At 45.7% G+C, this 22,910-nt stretch overlaps 1 protein-coding gene across 12 annotated transcripts in view; it reads left to right on the forward strand.

The window, feature by feature from the left end:
* Positions 1 to 22,910, forward strand: part of MARK3 (microtubule affinity regulating kinase 3) — a 106,601-nt gene that overhangs the window by 63,958 nt on the left and 19,733 nt on the right. For 9 of the 12 annotated variants that reach the window (XM_008248643.4, XM_002721712.5, XM_008248640.4 and 6 more), the window contains 8 exons: positions 754 to 824; positions 4,648 to 4,704; positions 8,779 to 9,015; positions 9,119 to 9,238; positions 9,479 to 9,578; positions 9,848 to 9,960; positions 10,441 to 10,594; positions 20,856 to 21,073. In XM_008248643.4, coding sequence (XP_008246865.1) covers positions 754 to 824; positions 4,648 to 4,704; positions 8,779 to 9,015; positions 9,119 to 9,238; positions 9,479 to 9,578; positions 9,848 to 9,960; positions 10,441 to 10,594; positions 20,856 to 21,073 — 1,070 coding nt within the window. The remainder of the gene's footprint in view (positions 1 to 753; positions 825 to 4,647; positions 4,705 to 8,778; positions 9,016 to 9,118; positions 9,239 to 9,478; positions 9,579 to 9,847; positions 9,961 to 10,440; positions 10,595 to 20,855; positions 21,074 to 22,910) is intronic. The other 3 variants (XM_017337734.3, XM_070065438.1, XM_017337735.3) reach the window with 1 other exon arrangement.

Raw genomic sequence — 22,910 nt, forward strand, 5'->3', positions numbered from 1 at the left:
AACCAGCAAGTGATCAATTGTTTGATCTTGTCTGCTTCACAGCTCACTTAGGGGGAAGCCAGCGTCCTCAGGGCTCTTTGGGAGCTGTGCCTGCAGACCTCCTTGCTGTCTCTCTGACTCGTGGTCGAATCTTCCTCCCAAATAACCACTCTCTACTCCCTCAAGTGGTTGGGAAAACACAAGCAAGCTAGCACACTGCCTGCTTCTTTCCCCTGCACTTAACCTCTCACGTTTCCTTGCTCCCCTACTAGAATGTAAACTCCATGAGGAAGGAGGCTTTGCTGTGTTTTCTGTTGCATTTCCCCAGAGCCTAGAACAGTGCCTGGCAATTAGTAGGTACTCGATAAATAATCTCTTGAATAAATGAATTTACCCAGAAAATGTTTTGTTATCTTAATTGTTCAATGAGGACATCCTCTTTTAACCGAATAACCTAATCCATTTTAACTTTCAATTTTCACTGGTCAGTTTTTATTAGTGTATAGAAAACACATACCCTTAAAATTAAAAGTTGTATAGGTATGTGAGAATTTAATTTTAATACTTTTTCTCCAGCTTAAAGATTATGCTGATTATTTTAAATGCCTGTGGACAAAACTGTAAGCCTAGCTTAGTTCAAATTCCACGTATTTCTGGCTAACTTCACAGCTATACTTAGAAATTAGCGCATTGCAAAGTGGAACATTATCAGTTTATGGGAAAATTAATGCTCAGAAGTAGGACTTTTTTTACTTATATTTCTCTCAATTATAGGTGAAGTTTTTGACTATTTGGTTGCACATGGAAGAATGAAGGAAAAAGAAGCAAGAGCTAAATTTAGACAGGTATGAATCAACTTGTCTTTAGTTTGTTAATAAAGTTATCTTGCTTAAACCTGAAGCAGACAAGTGTTTGCCTCCATGAATGCTCATAAGGCCCGCTGGATGGAGCAGGGGTTGGCCATTCAGTTCAACAAAGACTGATTAAGTAGGACCATCTGTACCTGAAGTGCCGTACAAGAGGCAGCTGTGGGTGCTAGTCCTATGTTTATAGTTGGGATGTTAGTCTCACCCTGAACCTTCATTTTTTAACAGTTGAACTTTAAAAAAAGTACCTGTGGTTACATTCGTTAGAACCATTTTCAAGCTTTTAGCAAGAAAGGTTTCACAACACCAAAATTCATTGTCAGTTTTGCCTTACATAAGATCAGATATACCTTAATCTGTCAGTGGCTTACTTTTCTTTAAAGAGATACTTCTGTTAATAAGCAGTTTTAAGCATAAAGGCAACTTTTAACTCTCCTATCTTTGTTAATAATGATTACTGTTTATTGATTGACCATTACCTGCCAGACACTGGGACAAGTGCTTTATCTGCATTAGCAAGTCTGCCAGCAGCCTTGTAAGTGAAAGAGGATTGCCTGTTTGCTAATGCTGAGACGGCTGAGGCTGGGAAGATGAACTTGCCAGAGATTCCTGCCTGTAAAGAGCAGCTCTGCCCTAGATGCAGACCCGCCCTCTGACTCCAGACCTCAGCCTCGTCACGCTCGTGCTGTGTTGCATCCAGGATAAGGATCCATAGCCTTTTCCTGCCAAGGACCAGTCATAGTTTAGGTTTTGTGGATCATACAGTCTCTTGCAGCATAGAGGCAGCTGTAGATAATAGTGTACGAGGTCAGCAGGACTGGATTCCTGTGAACTGTCACCTACAGGACCAAGGGTGGACCAAGGGTGGACCAAGGATAACCCCCTAAGCCATAACTTGCTATCCCTGATTTAGAAGAATTACTGAGAGTACACTTCATTGGCAGTGTCAGCCCTTTTCTCGCAAAACCTTTCAGTTGTATAAGATTGGGACAGACTCTCTAAGGCTTTGTATGTTTAGAAAGGCAGTTTTAGCTGATTTTCAGGTTTCCTCTCGATGCTACCTTTAGTCTGCTATATACAGTTAAGGACTCTTAAGTCTCTTAACTTTTGCTGTTCCTTTAATTTAAGAGTTTAAAAAACATATTAATAGGTACTTTGAACTAAAATCTACTAAATATCAAAGGTGACGCTAACTTTGGCCATCATTTTACTTCTCTTGTCTTCACTTTTCTATAAAAAGATAAAGTGATGCTTGATGAAAATCTGTGTTTCTTTCCAGTTCTAATATAATTTGATTTGTGGCCTATGAGAGGAAACGCAAACTTTTTTTTTTTTTTTAAAGATTTATTTATTTATTTGAAAGGCAGAGTTACAGAGAGGCAGAGGTAGAGAGAGAAAGAAAGAAGTCTTCCATCCGATGGTTACTCCCCAGATGGCTGCAATGACCGGAGCTGAGCTGATCCAAAGCCAGAAGCTTCCTCCAGGTCTCCCATGTGGGTGCTGAGGCCCAAGGACTTGGGTCATCCTCCACTGCTTTCTCGGGCTGTAGCAGAGAGCTAAATCAGAAAGTGGAGCAGCTGGGACTCGAACTTGCACCCATATGGGATGCCGACACTGCAGGTGGCATCCTTACCTGCTACGCCACAGCACCGACCCAAAAACTTTTATTACGAAGTAAGCCTACCCTTTCCATAACTGGATAACACTTGTTATCAATTGGCTACCTGGAAGCAAAGATTTTTTTGCCCAATACAACTTAAATTCTTCCTGTCAGGTAAATCTGACTTGGAGATATTGATGTGGATACAGGTTATTGACCATCAGGAAAGAGCTAGTACAAACTAGCAAGAGTAGGGCTGAAGCTGAACCCACAACTCCTTTCCTATCCCCTGCCATCTCTATCCTTCCCCTGCGGGATCCAGCTTGCCAGAGGGACTTGGACATTTGCTAACCTAAATCCTGCAGAAATTAATCAGATTTTTATTTCAAGGTTGCTGCAGAAATTCCAAAAGCCTTGACTTAGACCAGGAAAAATGGTTTGTATGTGTGCTTTTACAGTTAATGACCTGATTTACAGCACAGCACGTGGAATTAGTGCAGTCCCTTCTTGCCAGGATATTTGCCTAAGACATATTCCTTACATCCAGAAGGATCAAGCATGATACTGGTGTCCCCGCTTTGTGTTTCTAAATACCACACTTCCTAGGAGCTGATAGTGTGTCATTATTTTAAATGAAAACGAAAACAAAAAACAACTTCCTGTTTATGACAAAGAGGAAGATGTGCCACACACAAAGTACACTATTTGTGATGTGTTTTCTGCCTTCGATGGGCCCTTCTTTCCACATTCATCGGCAGATGGTTTTTCCTTTGCTGTTCTCCCCTCCTCACCCAGATTACTTTCTATGCCATTTTTTATTTTTTGGCTTAAATCTTATTATTTTCGAAGGAAAAGAATGGATTCTTTCTCTTACCTCTTTCTCAGTGGACTGGTCATGTTGGTGCCTCCATTTTTCAAGTAAGACTGTATTTGAATTAGGCTAACATTCGTGTTTTAGCCCAGAAACATTCAGGTCCTCAGCCTTCTGTAGCAACGACTCTTTCCAACCTGGTACAAAATGCGTAAAAGCAATAGGCTAAAGTTGAGTATGTTCGATTTGTTGTGGCATCAAGTTAGTTTGGAGCTAAAGAAAGATAAATTATTTGATCTCTTTGAGAAAGGGCAGGATTGTCAAATCTGAATCAAAAGCAGATTCTAAATTATATATAAGAAATCTCAGTACGAGAAAAAAAATTAGAAAAATGGGAAAAGGGAAAAAATGGGTCAGGCACTGGGAAGCTAAGTTTGCCGCTGTCCTAGGTGCAGTGTGCCTGTGACTTTGCTCTGGAAAACCAGACTGTGGCACTTTCCCAGCTTTCATGCTGCAGCACGCAGCAGCAGTGGCGGTCATCCAAAGCAGACATTGGAATTTTGAACCGTTAGTTAATTGTGAGTGGATCTAATGTTACAAATACTCATTTTAAATAAGATAATGATGCTGCTTAACAAAGCCCTGACTATGACATGATCCCATCCCATCCCCAGCCCAGCCCAGCCCAGCTTCTCCATGCTTATTGTAAACCAGAATACCAGACAAGCTTCTGTAAGGTTTCATGTCCAGTACAGGTGGGCCCAAGTGGTGGAGTGCCTCATTGAAGTACTAGCCACTCTGTCCAGCTTCCTGTTAATGTACCTGAGAGACAGAATAACATGGCCCTAATACTGCCTTCCGCATAGGAGATCTGGATGAGTTCCTGGCCCCTGGCTTCCATCTGCCCTTGTCCTGGCTGTTGCAGGCATTTAAGTAAGCCAATGGACAGAAGATTTTTTCTGTCTCCCCCTACCTTTCTCTCTCTCACACAACCCCTCCACCCCCGCCCCGACAGTCTGCAAATAAATAAATAAATCTAAAGAAAAAGGGTGAACTAGATCATCTGGTCCTGGGCCTTTGGGCAGCTGGGATCGTTGAGACCCAGGCAGTTAGTTGAGTTGTGGCACCACATTCCATGTGAAGTGAATGCAGCAGGTAAGATGAACCAGCGAGAGCAAGGAGAACGTTGTCTCACCCTGCTCTCCTTGTCCTTACCCCTGAATTTTTCTAGGAAATTGTTTTTAGAAACCCAGACAGACATTCAAGTGCTTACTGCATATTTTGCATGTGTGAACATTGATAGAGCATTTCCATCTTAATTACGAATCTACACGCATGGTGACTGACTTGGGTCTCCCTCTCAATCTCTCTCTCCCTCCCTTCCTCTCCAGATCGTGTCTGCAGTACAGTACTGCCACCAAAAACGAATCGTGCACAGAGACCTCAAGGTGAGTGCAAGCCCCCTTCCTAAGTGTATGCCCTATTTGTATGTGTTCAGTTCTCCCAAGAATCGTTAGACAAATGAGACAGAGATTAGTTTGTATGATCAAGAAAGCGATAAATCCTATAATAATTGAATCATTTTAATCAGGTTATAGTAAAGTTTATTAGAGGTTACATTTCAGTGAAAGTGGGTAGTAGTTTCTTCTAGAGGACAGTCATCACACCACCCTACCAGGACAGCATCCTCAATGCTGAGGGTGCTGCCTGGCAGCTGTTTCTGTTTCCATCCTGTTTATAGCAGTGCCTTTTTTTTTTTTTTTTTTTTTTTTTTTTTTTTTTTTTTTTTAGATTCATGTTTTTAAAACAGAGTTACAGGCCGGCGCTGCAGCTCACTAGGCTAATCCTCCGCCTTGCGGCGCTGGCACACCGGGTTCTAGTCCTGGTCAGGGCGCCGGATTCTTTCCTGGTTGCCCCTCTTCCAGGCCAGCTCTCTGCTGTGGCCCAGGAGTGCAGTGGAGGATGGCCCAAGTGCTTGGGCCCTGCACCCCATGGGAGACCCAGGTAAGCACCTGGCTCCTGCCATCGGATCAGTGCAGCGCGCCGGCCGTGGTGGCCATTGGAGGGTGAACCAACGGCAAAGGAAGACCTTTCTCTCTCTCTCACTGTCCACTCTGCCTGTCAAAAAATAAAAATAATAATAATAATAATAATAAAAACAGAGTTATAGATTGTTCATCTGCTGATTCATTCCCCAAATGGCTGCAAGTAGCCAGGGCTGGTCCAGGCCAAAGCCAGGAGCCAAGAACTCCATCCAGGTCTCCCATGTGGGTGGCAGGGACCAGGGTCTTGGCCCATTAACAGGGAGCTAGATTAGAAGCAGAATAGCTAAGACTTGAATCAGTACTCTGGTATGGGATGTGGGTATCACAAGCCGTGGCTTAACCTGCTGCACCACAGCGCTGGCCTCAGAAGTCCTGTTTGAGACTCCTCTCTGGTCTTCTACTACTGCCTTGGCTCTTGACATAGTAAGTAGAAGGTTTCACATTTGACAGTGGTTTTCCAGCAGGTCCTCAAGCCTGACTACACCTGCATGTATCCTTCGCTCTTCTCTGGTCGCAGGAGAGTGGAGTGCCTGTGCTTGCCTTGCCTGTGGTCTGACATCTGAGCTCTATCCTTTGCCTCTTTCCTCTGCATTCCTGTGATTACTCTGACTACTGTCTTCTCCCCAGTAGCATTTCCACATGCTCAAGTCTATACCCTGCTTCTCTTCCAGATATAGCTTTGTTTTTTCTTTTCAACATTTATTTGAGGGACCTAGGCTTTGGCATAGCAGGTTAAAAAAAAATGCTTTTTACATTACACCCAGAATAATCTTAAAAACAAGTAATGAGGACCAGCGTTATGACATGTGGGTTAAACCACCACCTTCAATTTCTACATCCCATATGGGCCCCAGTTCATGTCCTGGCCACTCCACTTCTGATACAGCTCCCTGTTCATGTCTCTGGGAAAGCAGTAGAGGATGGCCCCTGGGCTTGGGCCCTTGTACCCATGTGGGAGTCCTGGAAGGTGTTCTTGGCTCCTGGTTTCAGCCTGGGCCATTGCAGCCATTTGAGAAGTGAACCAATAGGTGAAAGATCTCTGTATTTCCCTCTTTCTCTTTGTAACTCTCCTTTCAGATAGATAAATATATGTCAAAGTGAAAACAAAAAGGTGAGGGGCAGGCCATTTGATGCAGCTGTTAAATCACCACTTGGGATGCCCACATCCTATATCAGGAGTGCCTGGTTTCAGTCCTGGCTCCTCTTCTGATCTGCTCATGCATATCTTGTAGCATTTTGGTACAACAATGCCAATAATGTAGATGATGCCACAAATGCTTGGGTTTCTGCCACCCAAATGGGAAACTTGAATTGACTTCTGCGTTTTAGCTTAGGCCTGGCACAGCACTGGCTATGGCAAGAATTTAGAGAGTGAATCGGCAAATGGATGATTTCTGTCTTTGCGTTTTTTTCAAAGAAAATGGAAAAAGCAGAACAAAACGAAACAAAAAACTCAGAATGCCAGGGGCTGAAATTGTGGCCACAGCAGGGTAAGCCACCGTGTGGAACACTGGCATGCTGTTTTGGAGCACAGTGTGAGTCCTGGTTACTCTGTTTCCATTCCAGCTCCCTGCTAGTGCATCTGGAAAGGCAGCAGAGAATAGTCCCAAGTGCTTAGGCCCCTGCCACCCACGTGGGGGACCTGGCTGGAGTTCTACTGTTGCGGCTTTGGCCTGGCCCAGCCCCAGCTGTGTAGCCATATGGGGAGTGAACCAGCTGGAGCAATAGCGTGGCATGGCATCTACAGGCCATAGCAGAGAGCTGAATTGGAAGTGCAGCAGCTGGAACTCGAACTGGCACCCATATGGGATGCCAGCACTGCAGGCGGCGACTTCACCTGCTACACCACAGTGCTAGCCCCTACCATTAATTTTTTTTTTTTTAAGATTTATTTACTTATTTGAAAGACAGAGTTAGAGAGAGGCAGAAGCAAAGAGAGAGAGGTCTTCCATCCATTGGCTTGCTTCCCAAATGGCTGCAACTGCCAGAGTTGGTCCAATCAGGAGCCAGGAGCTTCTTCTGGGGTCTCCCACACAAGAACTGGAGAAAGCTCTTGTCTTCTGGCCTCAGATCTGCTCAGTTCAGGCCATTGTGGCCATTTGGGGAGTGGACCAGTGGATGGAAAACCTTTCTCTGTGTCTCCCTCTCTCTTTCTATAGCTCTATCTCTCAAATAAATAAAATCTTTAAAAGTAAATAATAAATAGGTGCCGGCACTGTGGAGCAGCGGGTTAACAGCCTGGCCTGAAGTGCCGGCATTCCATATGGGCTCCGGTTCTAGTCCCGGCTGTTCCTCTTCCAATCCAGCTCTCTGCTATGGCTTGGGAAAGCAGTAGAAGATGTCCCAAGTCCTTGGGCCCCTGCATCCATGTAGGAGACCCGGAAAAAGCTCCTGGCTCCTGGCTCCGGATCAGCGCAGCTCTGGCCGTTGCAGCCAGTTAGGGAGTGAACCATCGAATGGAAGACCTCTCTCTCTTCTCTCTTCTCTCCTCTCTCTTCGTAACTCTCTGACTTTTTTTTCTTTTCTTTTTTTTTTTGACAGGCAGAGTGGACAGTGAGAGACAGACAGACAGAGAGAAAGGTCTTCCTTTGCCGTTGGTTCACCCTCCAATGGCCACCGTGGCCGGCGCACCACGCTGATCCGATGGCAGGAGCCAGGTACTTATCCTGGACTCCCATGGGGTGCAGGGCCCAAGCACTTGGGTCATCCTCCACTGCACTCCTGGGCCACAGCAGAGAGCTGGCCTGAAAGAGGGGCAACCGGGACAGAATCCGGCGCCCCGACTGGGACTAGAACCCAGTGTGCCAGTGCCGCAAGGCAGAGGATTAGCCTAGTGAGCCGTGGCGCCGGCCTGACTTTCAAATAAATAAATAAAATCTTTAAAAAATAATAATAATAATAAATGAAGTGCTGGAAGGAAGAGCTACTAAATTTTTTTTTTTAATTAGGAATTCTAAATTGCCTCCTGTTTTTCTCTAGAAAAAAATACTTTGTCATTACGAGATAATAATTTCATATCATTTTGAATTTTTTTTTTTTTTTTTAATAGGCAGAGTGGACAGTGAGAGAGAGAGAGAGACAGAGAGAAAGGTCTTCCTTTTGCCGTTGGTTCACCCTCCAATGGCCGCCGCGGCCAGCGCACTGCGGCCGGCGCACCGCGCTGATCCGATGGCAGGAGCCAGGAGCCAGGTGCTTTTCCTGGTCTCCCATGGGGTGCAGGGCCCAAGCACCTGGGCCATCCTCCACTGCAGTCCCTGGCCACAGCAGAGAGCTGGCCTGGAAGAGGGGCATCCGGGACAGAATCCGGCACCCCGACCGGGACTAGAACCCGGTGTGCCAGCGCCGCTAGGTGGAGGATTAGCCTAGTGAGCCGCGGTGCTGGCCCTCATTTTGAAAAATTTTTATGAAATGCTAATCCTATCATTTTCTGATTATATTTTGAGTAAATTTCATTTTTGTCTTGGTGTTTTCCTCTAGGCTGAAAATCTATTGTTAGATGCGGATATGAACATTAAAATAGCAGACTTTGGTTTCAGCAATGAGTTTACTGTTGGCAGTAAACTGGATACGTTTTGTGGCAGTCCTCCGTACGCAGCCCCCGAGCTCTTCCAGGGCAAGAAGTACGATGGGCCAGAAGTTGACGTGTGGAGTCTTGGCGTCATCCTGTACACGCTAGTCAGCGGGTCCCTTCCCTTTGACGGGCAAAATCTAAAGGTATAAAAAGCAGTTACTTTTGTGTACTTCACAAAACTGTAAAGGAGTTTTAAAAACCTAGAAGTCAGCTCACTCGCTTTCTTTCTTCTCTGCCTCCTCAAAGGAACTGAGAGAGAGAGTATTAAGAGGGAAATACAGAATCCCTTTCTACATGTCCACAGACTGTGAAAACCTCCTCAAACGCTTCCTGGTGCTGAATCCAATCAAACGAGGCACTCTAGAGGTAATCACAGCAGAAGTGAGCAACCGCTTCAGAGGGTCTTCACGGGATTTTAAGAGCTTTGTTGAATGTGTGACATACTGAGCACGTTCCTGAGACTTTTTAAGAAGGAATTCAAACAGTAAAAATGTATTTTTAAATTTTCCTTTGAGATATAATTATTGAAATGTTGAAAATAAAGTTTCCTTAATATTGTAATTATTGGAATATTTTCTGCTGCTAATGAACAGTTCACCTTTCCAGCAAATCATGAAGGACAGGTGGATCAATGCAGGGCATGAGGAAGACGAACTAAAACCATTTGTCGAACCTGAACTAGACATCTCCGATCAGAAGAGAATAGGTAATCGCCCTGTGGCTGCCTGTGTGTCTTGTCTGTCTGTCTGTACCTCTGTAACACCTCTGTCTTGGCTCGTGTGTAGGCAGCTTGTCTGTTGTTAGATTGGTAACGTAGTTCTACAGTTTCTACAGTAGCACCCAGTAACCATGAAACAACAAACTGTTCATGTGTGTTAGAAAATGTGTAACATTTCAGGTCAAATAAATTATACCCGATAACAGAATGATTTCTTACCCAAACCAAACAGTAACTGTATTATATCTTTCTGTTAGATATTATGGTGGGAATGGGATATTCACAAGAAGAAATTCAAGAATCTCTTAGTAAAATGAAATATGATGAAATCACAGCAACGTATTTGTTGTTGGGGAGAAAATCTTCAGAGGTAAGAATGATCAGAGAGGAAGATAATATTTACATAATACCTTTATGTAAATTGTTAGTTTATATGAACTGGTCCTTAAGGGTTTTTTTTAATGTATATTTGATATATTTTAAAATTTGCCTGTAAGAAGCAGCCTACTAGGTCTGCTAGCAGCTATGATTTTAGCTTTACCCCTTAATGATACTGTCCAAACTTGAGCTTTAGCCTATAGTCCTTAATAATTTAGAGATGATCAGAAATATCAGGCAAAGTGGATAGAGCATTTTAAGTTATTTGAAAAAGCCTCAAAAGAAGACTATAAATATGCTACTTTTTGTGGGTTTCTCTAGCAGTCATGAAAAATGCTTTTGCACATTGTAATTCTTTCTCTCTAGATGAGCTATATGAAAGCTTTATGTGCTATGAGAAGTTTAGTTTACTAATGAAGAAGCCATTTGGATCCGTGTTGTGGTTTGCTCTGTTTTTCTCATTTTCTCTTAGCTGGATGCTAGTGATTCCAGTTCTAGCAGCAATCTCTCACTTGCTAAGGTCAGGCCGAGCAGTGACCTCAACAACAGTACTGGTCAGTCTCCTCATCACAAAGTACAGAGAAGTGTTTCTTCAAGCCAGAAACAGAGAAGGTACAGTGACCATGGTAAGTGTGAGGCTGTTCCGGTGTGTTCCCTTGGGGCATCTCCCCTCACTAAGGGCCTCCTGCCACTGGGAAGCACCTCTCCCTCAGGATCTGTCAGGCAGGAGACAGGCCTGCTGTCCCTCTACATTTCCCAGCATGCCTGCAGTTGGTGGCTGGACCCATTTTGTACATTGAGTGCTTTTGCTGAGTGAGACTTTGATCTACCATCTGCCCTCTTGGACCCTTGCTTTGGGCTTTAGGTCTGTTCATCTCTTTTAGATTTACTCTAGAGCTTTCAGTGACAATGAAAATGTACATCTGTGCTATCGTGGATATTGTACTCCTGATTTAAGGAAATACTAATTTAAAATTTCAGTGGAGTAGCATATGCACAGCCATATGTGGCCTTTATCTGTAATATTGGACAGGATAGTCCAATTCTGCCTTGATTGGGTTAGATTTTTTGCTGTGTCATTCTCATCCACACTCCTAACCATTGGTGTGGTTAAGCTACCCTCATTCTTTTTTTTTTTTTTTGACAGAGTGGACAGTGAGAGAGAGAGAGGGAGAGAGAGAAAAGTCTTCCTTTGCCATTGGTTCACCCTCCAATGGCCGCGGCGGCCGACACGCCGCGCTGATCGATGGCAGGAGCCAGGTGCTTCCCCTGGTCTCCCATGGGATGCAGGGCCCAAACACTTGGGCCATCCTCCACTGCACTCCCTGGCCACAGCAGAGAGCTGGCCTGGAAGAGGGGCAACCGGGAAAGAATCCGGCACCCCGACTGGGACTAGAACCCGGTGTGCCAGCGCTGCAAGGCGGAGGATTATCCTAGTGAGCCGCGGCGCCGGCCAAGCTACCCTCATTCTTAAGTTCATCATAGAATCCACTCTTTTAGGAAGCTAAAGGCACCAGTGGGTGTGCTCACTGAACTCCCTAGTTGCTTTGCCTTCAAGGCAGTCCCTCTGGGTTGGTCCTAAGCCTCTAGTGACGCCAAACTATGAATGCTAATATTGCGAGTATTCAGGCCAGGTCTGTGGCTTGGCAGGTAAATATGCCACCTGTGACACCAGTGTTCCATATGGGCACCAGTTCAAGACTCAACCACTCCACTTCCTATCCAGCTCCCTGCTAATGTGGCTAGGAAACAGTGGAAGATGCCCCAAGTGCTTGGACGCCTGCTACTCATATGGGAGACCCAGAAGAAGCTCTGGGCTCCTGGCTTCTGCCTGGCCCAGCCTCAGCCCCAGCCATTATGACCATTTGGGGAGTGAACCAGTAGATTGAAGATCTGTCAGTCTCTCTCTTTCTCTCTGTAACTCTGCCTTTCAAATAAACGAGTAAATCTTTAAAAATATATATAGAGAGAGAGGGTATCCTACGATTCAGAAACTAAATCTGTACAGGTCTAGTCCTAACATTTTTTAAAAAAAATTTTATTTATTTGTTTGAAAGGATGACATAAAGAACTTCCATCTGTTCGCCAGATGCCTGGAACAACCAGGACTAGAACAGGCCAAAACCAGGATCCAGGAACTCCATCTGTGTTTCTTACGTGGTTGGCAGGAACTCAGGTATTCACCCCTGTCTCCAGGGGCTGTTCGCAGGAAGCTGGATCAGATGCAGAGTAGCCTAGACTTTGAACCAGACACTCCAGTCTAGGATGCAGGCTTCCCAGGTGGCGGCCTAACCTGCTGTGCCACACTAGCCCATAGTCCCAACTTTTAAGAATATATTCTCGGATGGCGCCGTGGCTCAATAGGCTAATGCTCCGCCTTGCGGCGCCGGCACACTGGGTTCTGGTCCCGGTCAGGGCGCCAGATTCTGTCCTGGTTGCCCCTCTTCTAGGCCAGCTCTCCGCTGTGGCCCGGGAGTGCAGTGGAGGATGGCCCAAGTGCTTGGGCCCTGCACCCCATGGGAGACCAGGAAAAGAACCTGGCTCCTGCCTTCAGATCAGCGTGGTGCGCCGGCTGCAGCGCACCAGCCGTGGCGGCCATTGAAGGGTGAACCAACGGCAAAAAAGGAAGACCTTTCTCTCTCTCTGTCTCTCTCTCAGTGTCCACTCTGCCTGTCCAAAAAAAAAAAAACATTCTCACTTGGAAACCCCTATTCATCTGTTATTTCATCTCCCTTCTCTGGACATTTTCCACCTCTGTTCTTTCATCTTGAGATTTGACACTTAGAACACAGAGCATTCTAGATGTGAACAGCTTTCATGTATTGTATTTTTCTGTTCTTTTGTGTTTTTTTTTTTTTGTTTTGTTTTGTTTTGTTTTGTTTTCCATTTTATTTGAAAGGCAGAAAAATAGATCTTCCATCTACTGGTTCACTCCCCAAAATGCCCATAACAGCCGAGGCTGGGCCAGGACCAAGCCAGGAGCCTGGAACTCCATCCAGGTCTCCCATGTAGGTGGCAGGGACCCAAGTGCTTGAGCCATCACCTGCTGCCTCCCAGGGCGCACATGAACAGAAAACTGGAAGTCAAGGCAGGACTGGAACCCAGATACCACAGTGTAGAATGTCGGCATCCCAAATGACGTCTTACCTGCTGTGCCAAAGGCCCATCCCCACGCTTGTGGTTTTGTACTAAACGTGATGACGGGGCAGGTGTTTGGCCTAGTGGTTGAAACATATAGGCCCAACATCCCAAGTCTGAATGCCTGAGTTCACGTCCTAGCTCCACGTCCAGATCAGCTTCCTATGATGTAGACTTGAGAGGCAGTGGGTTTTGTTTTAGTAGTCAGGGCCCTGCCATCCACGTGGGAGCTGAACAGAGTTCCCAGCTCCCGGTGCAGCCCCTGGCTCGGTCCAGGGCTGTTGCAGGCATTTGGGGAATGACCCAGCAAGTGAGAGCTCTGTCTGTGTGCATACAGTTCTTGTTGTCTGTCACTCTGCCTCTCAATTTTTTAAAAAAAAATTATTTACTTGAAAGAGTTACACAGAGAGAGAAGAGGCAGAAAGAGAGAGAGAGAGAGATCTTCCATCTGCTGGTTCACTACTCAATTGATCACGAGGGCCGGAGTTGCGCCATTCCGAAGCCAGGAGCCAAGAGCTTCCTCTGGGTCTCCCATGTGGGTGCAGGGGCCCAAGGACTTGGGCCATCTTCTACTGCCTTCCCAGGCCATAGCAGCGAGCTGGATCGGAAGTGGAGCAGCCATATCTTGAACCGGCACCCATATGGGATGCCGGCACTGCAAGCAGTGGCTTTACCCACTATACCACAGCACCAGCCCCTCAATTTTTTTTTAAAGTGATAATAAATTTCCCAGTTCGAACTCTCTTTCAGCTGACACCTGCCTTTGCATGGTGTGGACTCAGCATGGTGTACTGTTGTCATCAGTAAATTGTCCGTGGTGTCTGCTGCTTCTGGATGCAATAGAGACCTGAGAACACATTGATGTACGAGGGTGATGTGCTCACATCATTGATAGCTGAAGTGTTTATGCAGTAGCCAACATAATTACAAAGCAATTGTGAAATGTCTTCTAATAGCCCTAAAACCATCTAGTTTAGAGGGAATTGTTCCTTCATTTCTGTGGAGAATATTTTAATAAGTTAATTCTTCTGTAAGCACATGGATTCCACCTGGATCATTAATTCTTTTTTTTTTTCCCAGCTCATAAAATTTTAGAAGATGAGTTCTAAACATGGTATCTAAACCCATTTACCAAGCCCTCATTTTATCAGTATGGCTGAGATCGATCACAGGCCTCCCAAGATTACACAGTGGTGAGGGACACCTGGGACAAAACTTAGGACTGCTTGTTCCTGGATCTGATTTTGCCCACTAAGTCACTTCACTGGAGTGATCTTTTATTTATTTTTTTATTTTATTTTTTTTATTTTTTTGACAGGCAGAGTGGACAGTGAGAGAGAGAGACAGAGAGAAAGGTCTTCCTTTGCCGTTGGTTCACCCTCCAATGGCCGCCGCGGCCGGCGCGCTGTGGCCGGCGCACCGCGCTGATCCGATGGCAGGAGCCAGGAGCCAGGTGCTTCTCCTGGTCTCCCATGGGGTGCAGGGCCCAAGCACCTGGGCCATCCTCCACTGCACTCCCTGGCCACAGCAGAGGGCTGGCCTGGAAGAGGGGCAACCGGGACAGAATCCGGCACCCCGACCGGGACTAGAACCCAGTGTGCCGGCGCCGCTAGGCGGAGGATTAGCCTAGTGAGCCGCGGCGCCGGCCATTATTTTTTTTTTTTTAAACATTTTATTTTATTTGAAAGAGTTACAGAGACACAGACAGAGAGCTCTGCTGGTCCCCTCCCCAAATGGCCATAACAGTCAAGGCTGGGCCAGACTGAAGCAAGGAGCCACAAGTGTCTTCCAGGTCTCACACATGAATTCAGGGACCCAAGCCCTTGGGCCATCTTTTGCTTTCCCGGGTACATTAGCAGGGAGCTGTATCAGCAGCCAGGACTTGAACCTACATCCCTATAGGATGCTGATGTTACAAGCAGCTGCTTCACCCATTACACCACAGCCCCGGCCCCTGGAGTGGTCTTTTAAAATTTTATTTATTTATTTATTTTATTTGAAAGATAGTGACAGAGACAGATCCTCACTCCCCAAATGCCTGCAACAAGCGGGTCTAGGCCAGGCCAAAGGCAGTAGACCAAAACCCCATCTGAGTCTCCAGTCGGGTAACAGGGACCCAAGTACTGGAGCCATCCCCAGTTGCCTTCCGGGTTGGTCACTAACAAGTTAGAATCAGAATGAGGGCTGCAGCCTAGGTACTCTGATGGAATGTGGATGTACTGAGCAGTATCCTAACTACTGAGCAGTATCAATGCCTACCCTGAAATGGTCTTTGTATACTGATGGTCATCCTTCTTTCTTGGAATTTGTAATGTCTGAAGGAAGTTTGCGGGACTGACGCCATGGTGCAGTAGGTTAATCTTCTGCCTGTGGAGCCGGCATCCCATATGAGCGCTGGTTTGAGACCCGGCTGCTCCACTTCCGATCCAGCTCTCTGCTGTGGCCTGGGAAAGCAGTAGAAGATGGCCCAAGTCCTTGGGCCCCTGCACCCGTGTGGGAGACCAGGAAGAAGCTCCTGGCTCCCTGCTTCATATCGGCGCAACGCCAGCTGTTGCGGCCATTTGGGAGTGAACCAGCGGAAGGAAGACCTTTCTCTGTCTCTGCTTATCAGTGTCTGTAACTACCTCTCAAATAAAATTAAAAAATCCTTAAAAAAAAAAAAAAAAGGAGAGAGAAGGAAGTTTGCATATATGTGGATCAGAACGCTACGCTATATATAAATATGTGCAGTTATTACATGTATCTTAAAAAATAACTTTTTATTATAAAAGGAAAATCATAAAAGAATATTTCCAAAGATGTATTTATAGAGAAAAATCACTGCCCTTGTCTCTGGATTCTTTTTTTCTTTGTGAGAATGAAGAATGAAGATAGTAGTCAACAAAAGGAAGGCTTGTTTGTACCTGTGGCACTGTTCTTTTAAGTGATAAAAATGGATAGTTTCCAAATGGGTCCCCTGGCAAAGCAGGTCGACCTGACAGCAGGTAAAGGCAGGCAGACCCAAAGTTAGGCCTGCTCCCAGCAGGTCCTCCCGTCTCCACTCACTGTCACCTCCTCCCTCCCAAATCCGGTGTAATCCATAGCTATGTTTCTTAATTTGGTACCCAGATGTAAACATTTTTCTAGGAAGGATGATCATCCTATTTCCACAGGGTCTTTTTTTTTTTTTTTTTTTTTTTTAAGATTTATTTATTTACTTGAAAGAGTTACACAGAGAAGGAGAGGCAGAGAGAGGTATTCCATCTGCTGGTTCACTCCCCAGTTGGCCTCAACGGTCAGAGCTGTGCCGATCCAAAGCCAGGAGCCAAGAGCTTCCTCTGGGTCTCCCACATGGATGCAGGGGCCCAAGGACTTGGGCCATCTTCTACTGCTTTCTCAGGCCACAGCAGAGTACCAGATCGGAAGCAAAGCAGCCGGGACTTGAACCGGCACCCATATGGGATTCCGGCACTGCAGGCAGCAGCCTTACCCACTACACCACAGCACCGGGCCCCTTGATGGGGTTCTTTATCTTGATTTCAAAAAAAAAAAAAGGGTAGAGAGGAATGGGGGCAGGTTAAACACCTGACTGCAGTGCCAGCATCCCTGAGCACTGTTCAAGTCCTGGCCACTCCACTTGTTCTCCTTTTTTTAAAGATTGATTTGTTTATTTAAAAAATTTACAGAGAAAGAGAGGGGAGGGGTGGTCTTCCATCTACTGGTTCACTCCCCATTTGGCTGCAGCAGCCAGAGCTCCACCAATCTGAAGCCAGGAGTTTCTTTTGGGTCTCCTATGCAGGTGCAGGGGCACAAGGACTTGAATCATCTTCTAGTGCTTTCCCAGGCCATAGTAGAGAGCTGGATCAGAAATGGAGTAGTCGGGACACAAACCGGCGCCCATATGGGATGCCAGTACTGCAGGGGGCAGATCTACCTGCTATGTCACAGTGCCAGACCCTGGTCTGCTCCACTTCTAATGAAGGCCCCTGCTAATGTGCCTAGGGAAGTGGCAGAAAATGACCCAAGTGCTTGGGCCCCTGCCACCCACATGGGATACCCAGATGGAGCTCCAGGCTCCTGACTTCCACCTGGCCTTTTGGGAAGTGAACCAGTGGATATAAGATCTATCTCTGTCTCTGTTTCTCTCTGTAACTCTGCCTTTCAAATAAATAAAATCTTTTTTAAAAATTAGAAAACACAAAGGGATGAGCATTTGGCCTAGACATCTCACATTAGAGTACCTGAGTTCAATCCCAGCTCTGACTTGTGACTCCAGCTTCCTGCTACTGCAGACTGTGGGAGGCAGCAACTGTTGACTCAGGTGATTGGGTTCCTGTCATCCGTGTGGAATACTTGGATTGCATTCCCAGTTCTTGGGTTTGGTGGTCCCAGCTCAGCCCCAGCTGCTGTTGGCATTTGGGGAGTGGACCAGTAGATAGGAACTCTGCCAGCCTGACTCTCAAATAAGAAATCATTGGCTTACTAATCAGTGAGTGCTGTTAGGACGGCTTTGTAGTTATCAGAAAAGTGTGCGTTTGGATCCATTTCTCACATCTTACACACGGATGAATTCCAGGTGGACTGAACATGAAAGTAAAAAAAAAGAATCTGAGAAATATTAAAAGAAAACATGGGATAATGTGCTTTTTAACATGGACTGATGAAGATCTTTCTAACTATGACCTCAAACACTAAATCTTAAAAAAAAAAAAAACAAACACATTTGACTACATAAAAACCAAATTTCATTGTAAAATGTCCACACTATAGTCTACACCATGTACAGGAATAGATGGAGATGCCCACAGCAACTTGAGTACAGCTCACGGGGATTGCCGTGAGTAGGAAAACAACTCCAAACGTTACAAACCAGTGACTGTCCAGACATCTCTTGAAGTGCAGAATTGTAAAGATGAGATTGGGTGAGGTGGAGGGAGGCAGCTGTAGCTGTGGCAGGGTAGCTCTCAGGGTCTTTAGAGGGGACTGTTCTGTCTCCTGACTGGTGTTCATGATCCATACATGTAATGAGGGTGTAGTGCTAAATATACAGACATAAATGAGTGCAGGAAAATAAGTGGGGTCAGTGGATTGGAGTAATGTCTGTTTCCATTCAGAACTCAAATCTTGAGTTTGTATTTTCTAAATAAAAATGATAAAAACTCCAAGTCAGTGGTAACCTGAAAGTGTGCAGTGTTAGTAAGTCTGCCCTGATTTTAGGAAGAAAACAGTGATGAAGATAGTGTTACCTATACTTGATTGATGCTTTGTTTTATAATGTGAAAATTGCCAACCTCAATGAGCCCTTCCTTCACTTTTAGTTAAATTCCAAATACTTTTACCATTTAGATTTTTCTCCCAGAAGTAACTTCTCCAGATGCCCACTTCAACAGACCTCAAATTCAGTCTCACTTACACCTTAGAATAAATCATGAGCATTTGGTGCAAGGCATCATATCTGATGTGTTTCCTAGCTCTCATGTTCATTTCCCAAGCTGTTTGCATCCGGAGTCTCCTGTACTACAGTGGCATCTCCATACAGCTTACTGCAGGCACCTGCACGGTGCTGTTCTCAGGGACATCACCCATTTCCTCCCTGCAGCTTGCAGGAAGAACATGCTTTCTTCTCTGCCACCTTTCCCTGTCTGCTCAGCTTCCTGTTTACCTAGAAGCCTGTGAGTGCTCTTTTAGAATCCAAGGTAGATCTTCAAAAGAAATACCTGTAAGATATCTACTGTTTTGTTCCATAAGGTAAAGGTATCCACTATACAAAATAAGCTGTAATTCACGGAGATGAATCTACACTTTGCATGTTGTATATTTAGTGGTTTGGTTAGTTATTTATGTAGTAACACCTCTGTAAATTGTTTTTAAAGGAAGTTTCTAGATAGTTACTAATTAAAAAAGCTTTGGGGATGGGGCTGGCACTGTGGGGCAGTAGGTTATCCTCCACCTGTGGTGCCAGCATCCCATATGGGTGCTGGTTCTATTCCTGGCTGCTCCTCTTCCAATGCAGCTCTCTGCTATGGCCTGGGAAAGCAGTAGAAGATACTTAAATGCTTGGGCCCCTGCACCCATGTGGGAGACCAGGAAGAAACTCCTGGCTCCTGGCTTTGGTTCAGCTCAGCTCTGACCTTTGCAACCATTTGGGGAGTGAACCACAGAACGAAGACCTTTCTCTGTGTCTCTCCCTCTCACTGTAACTCTACCTCTCAAATAAAATCTTAAAAAAAAAAATAGTTTTGGGGAAAACATTGTGACCCAGCAGGTTAAGCTGCCACTTGGGTGGCCATATCCCATATTAGAGTGCCTAGTATTGAGCCCCACATCCATTTCTAATCCAGCTTCCTACTGTAGCATACCTTGGGAGACAGCAGTGGTGACTCAAGTACTTGGGTTCGTGCCACCCACATGGGAGACCCAGATGAAGTTCCTGACTCCTGGCTTTGGCAAAATCTGGCCTGACCCAGTTGTGGGGATTTGAGTAATAAACTAGCAGATGGAAAATCTATTCTTTGTCCGCCCCCCCCCCCCATCTCTCTCTCTTTCCCTTTCACACATGTACACACTCACCATCTGTCTCTGTTCATGTCACTGCCCTTCAAATAAATAAACTTTAAAATTTTAATCTTTTTTGTTTGTTTTAAATGTTGTTTATTTGAAGGTCAGAATTAGAGAGGGAGAGACAGAGATCTTCCATCCACTGGTTCACTCCCCAAATGGCCACAATAGACAGGACTGGGCCAGGCTGACGCCAGGATCCAGGAGCTTCTTCCAGGTCTCCCACTTGGGTGCGGGGGCCCAAGCACTGAGGTCATCATCTGCTGCTTTCCCAGGCACGTTAGCAGGGAGCTAGATCAGAAGTTGCACAGCCGGAACTCGAACCAGCACCAGTGTGGGATGCCATCACTGCAGATGGTGTCTTAACCACTACGCCATAGCTCTGGCCCCAGATTTTTTAATGTTTGAGAAAAGGAGGGGCCAGCTTTTTGGTGTAGCAGGTAAAGCAGCCGCCTACACCGCTGGCATTTCATATGGATAGCAGTTTGAGTCCTGGCTGCTCTGTATCAGATCCAGCTCCCTGCTAATAAGCCTGGTGGGAATGCAGCAGAGCTGTCTCAAGTCCTTGGACCCCTGCACCCTCATGAAGCTCCTGGCTCCTGGCTTCATCCTATCCCAGTCCTGGCTGTTGCAGCTGTTTCTCCCTCTGTCTCTCTCTGTAATTCTGACTTTGAAATAAATAAATAAATAAATAAATAAATAAATAAATAAATAAATAAAACATTAAAAAAAAAAAAAAGGCAGAGGGCCAGGTCTGTGGTACACAGGTTAAACCACAGTCTACACCAGCATCCCATTGAGCACCAGTTTGAGTCCGGGTGCTCCAACTCTGTTCCAGCTCTCTGCTCCCACATGGGAGACCTGGATGGAGTTTTAGACACCTGGCTTTGGAGTGGCCCTACCCTGGCCATTGCAGCCATTTGAGAAATGAGCCAGCAGATGGACAATCTTTCCTTCTCCCTCTCGCTCGCTTTCTATAACTCTGCCTTTCAAATCCATAAGTAAATCTTTTTTAAAAAGGAAAAAGGCACAAAAAGACTAATAAGTGAAATTTCAAAAGTGAATTCATTGTATAGAGTAAACATGTATCAGTGGAAAACAGGATTTTAATGTTTACTTTTAACAATCTTAGGTCATCTTACAACATATGTATATTTTTACAAAGTAAGATGGAAAACTGTTCTGTCTTAAAACCTGCACTCTTTATTTTAGCTGGACCAGCTGTTCCTTCTGTTGTGGCCTATCCAAAACGGAGTCAGACCAGCACTGCAGATAGTGACCTCAAAGAAGATGGAATCCCCTCCCGGAAAACGGGCGTCAGTGCTGCTGCAGGAAAGGGGATTGCTCCAGCCAGCCCAATGCTTGGCAATGCAAGTAATCCCAATAAGGCAGATATTCCTGAACGCAAGAAAAGCTCTGCTGTCCCTAGTGTAAGTAGTGTTGATCCAGAGAGTGGTCCTGTGGGTGTAGTGTTGGAGTTGACGCTCCCTCTTAGCCTTAACAGAACACTTGAGCCTGGGTAATTCACTTTCGCTGGAGTGGGCGGCCCAAGATCAGGGTTCCAGCAAGGGAACCTTGAGGGTTCTGGTGAGGGCTGTGCTGTTTCCAAGATGGTTCCTTGCGGAACCAGCGTTGTAGTGCAGCAGGTTAATCCGCTGGGTGTGACATCAGCATCCCACATGAGCACCCATTAGAGTCCTGATTGTCTCTCTTCCTATCCAGCTCCCTGCTAATTCGTCTGGGAAAGCAATGGAAGATGACTCATGTGGGAGAACTTTATGGAGTTCTTGTCTCCTGGCTTTGACTTGCTCCTACCTGAGCTGTTGTGGCTATTTGGGGAGTGAACCAGTGATGGAAAATATTTCTTAGGGGCTGACACTTTAACATAGTAAGCTAAGCTTTCAGCTGTGGTGCCGGCATCCCATATGGGTGCCCATTTGTGTCCAGCTGCTCCTCTTCTATCTATTCCAGCCTCTGCTATGGCCTGGGAAAGCAGTGGAAGATGGCCCAAGTCCTTGGGCCCCTGCACCCACTTGGGAGAGCGAGAAGAAGCTCTTGGCTCCTGGCTCCAACCTGGCCCAGTTCTGGCTGTTGCAGACATTTGGGAATCGAGCCAGCAGATGGAAGACTTCTCTCTGCCTCTGCTTCTGCCTCTCTGTGACTCTGCCTTTCAAATAAATAAATCTTTAAAAGGGGGGAAAAAAAGAAATTGGATCTTTTAAGAAATATTTCTTTTCATATATATCCTTCCCCCTCTCTCTGCTTCTGCCTTTCAAATAAGAAGTAACTCTTAAGGAAGAAATAAAATAAGGAAAGAAATTTAAAAAAAAAAATGGTGCCTTGTTGCTATGTTCTCCAAAGGAGACAGTTGCTGTGTCTGGGACAAACTTAACTCCGTAAAGCTCTTTTTTTTTTTTTTTTTTTTTTTTTAAGATTTTATTTATTTATTTGAAGAAGCAGAGAGAGACAGACAGACAGACAGAGGTCTTCCATCCGCTGGCTCACTTCCCAAATGGCTCCAGTGGCCGGAGCTGAGCCAATCTGAAGCCAGAAGCCAGGAGCTTCCTGGTCTCCCATGTGGGTGCAGGGGCCCAAGCACTTGGGCCATTTTCTACTGCTTTTCCAGGCCATAGCAGAGAGCTGGATTGGAAGTGGAGCAGCCGGGCCTCCCAACTGATGCCCATGTGGGATGTGGGCACTGCAGGCAGCGGCTTTACCTGCTACACCACAGCACCAGCCCTTCCCTAAAGCTCTTTATTAGACACTAACCTATTGATGAAGGCAGAACCCTCGTGGCCCACTCACCTCGTGAGAGCCTAACCTCTTAACACTGTTGAATTGGCAATTGTTTCAACATGCTTTTTCAAGGGATGCAGCATGTCACATGACAGCACCCACATACGATCTGAGTGATCAGATCTCTCTGGGCCTGTCCAGTGACTCCCCAGCATCTGTTGAGCTCTAGGTTGTGATAGGCACTGAGAAATGGGCTGACCTGTTAGGCTCAGAGGGTGTAAAGTGCAGCATATAGTGCCAGCAGACAGAAGCCTCCTGACTGCGTGCCCTGGCCACAGTGTTTGCACTGAGTCTTCAGAGGGCTATTAGGAGAAAGAACATTGTTGGAGTTCTTGCCATGTGCCGAGGATCACGGATTAATGAAATCACAAGGGGAAGAAAATGAGAGAGAGCATTAGGTAATTGTCTATAATTATACTGCTGACCTGAATCCAGCTCCATCCAGGACTCCCAGGGGGAGGCAGGGACCCA

Source organism: Oryctolagus cuniculus, chromosome 20, assembly GCF_964237555.1.
Source record: "Oryctolagus cuniculus chromosome 20, mOryCun1.1, whole genome shotgun sequence".
In the NCBI taxonomy this organism is placed as follows: domain Eukaryota; kingdom Metazoa; phylum Chordata; class Mammalia; order Lagomorpha; family Leporidae; genus Oryctolagus; species Oryctolagus cuniculus.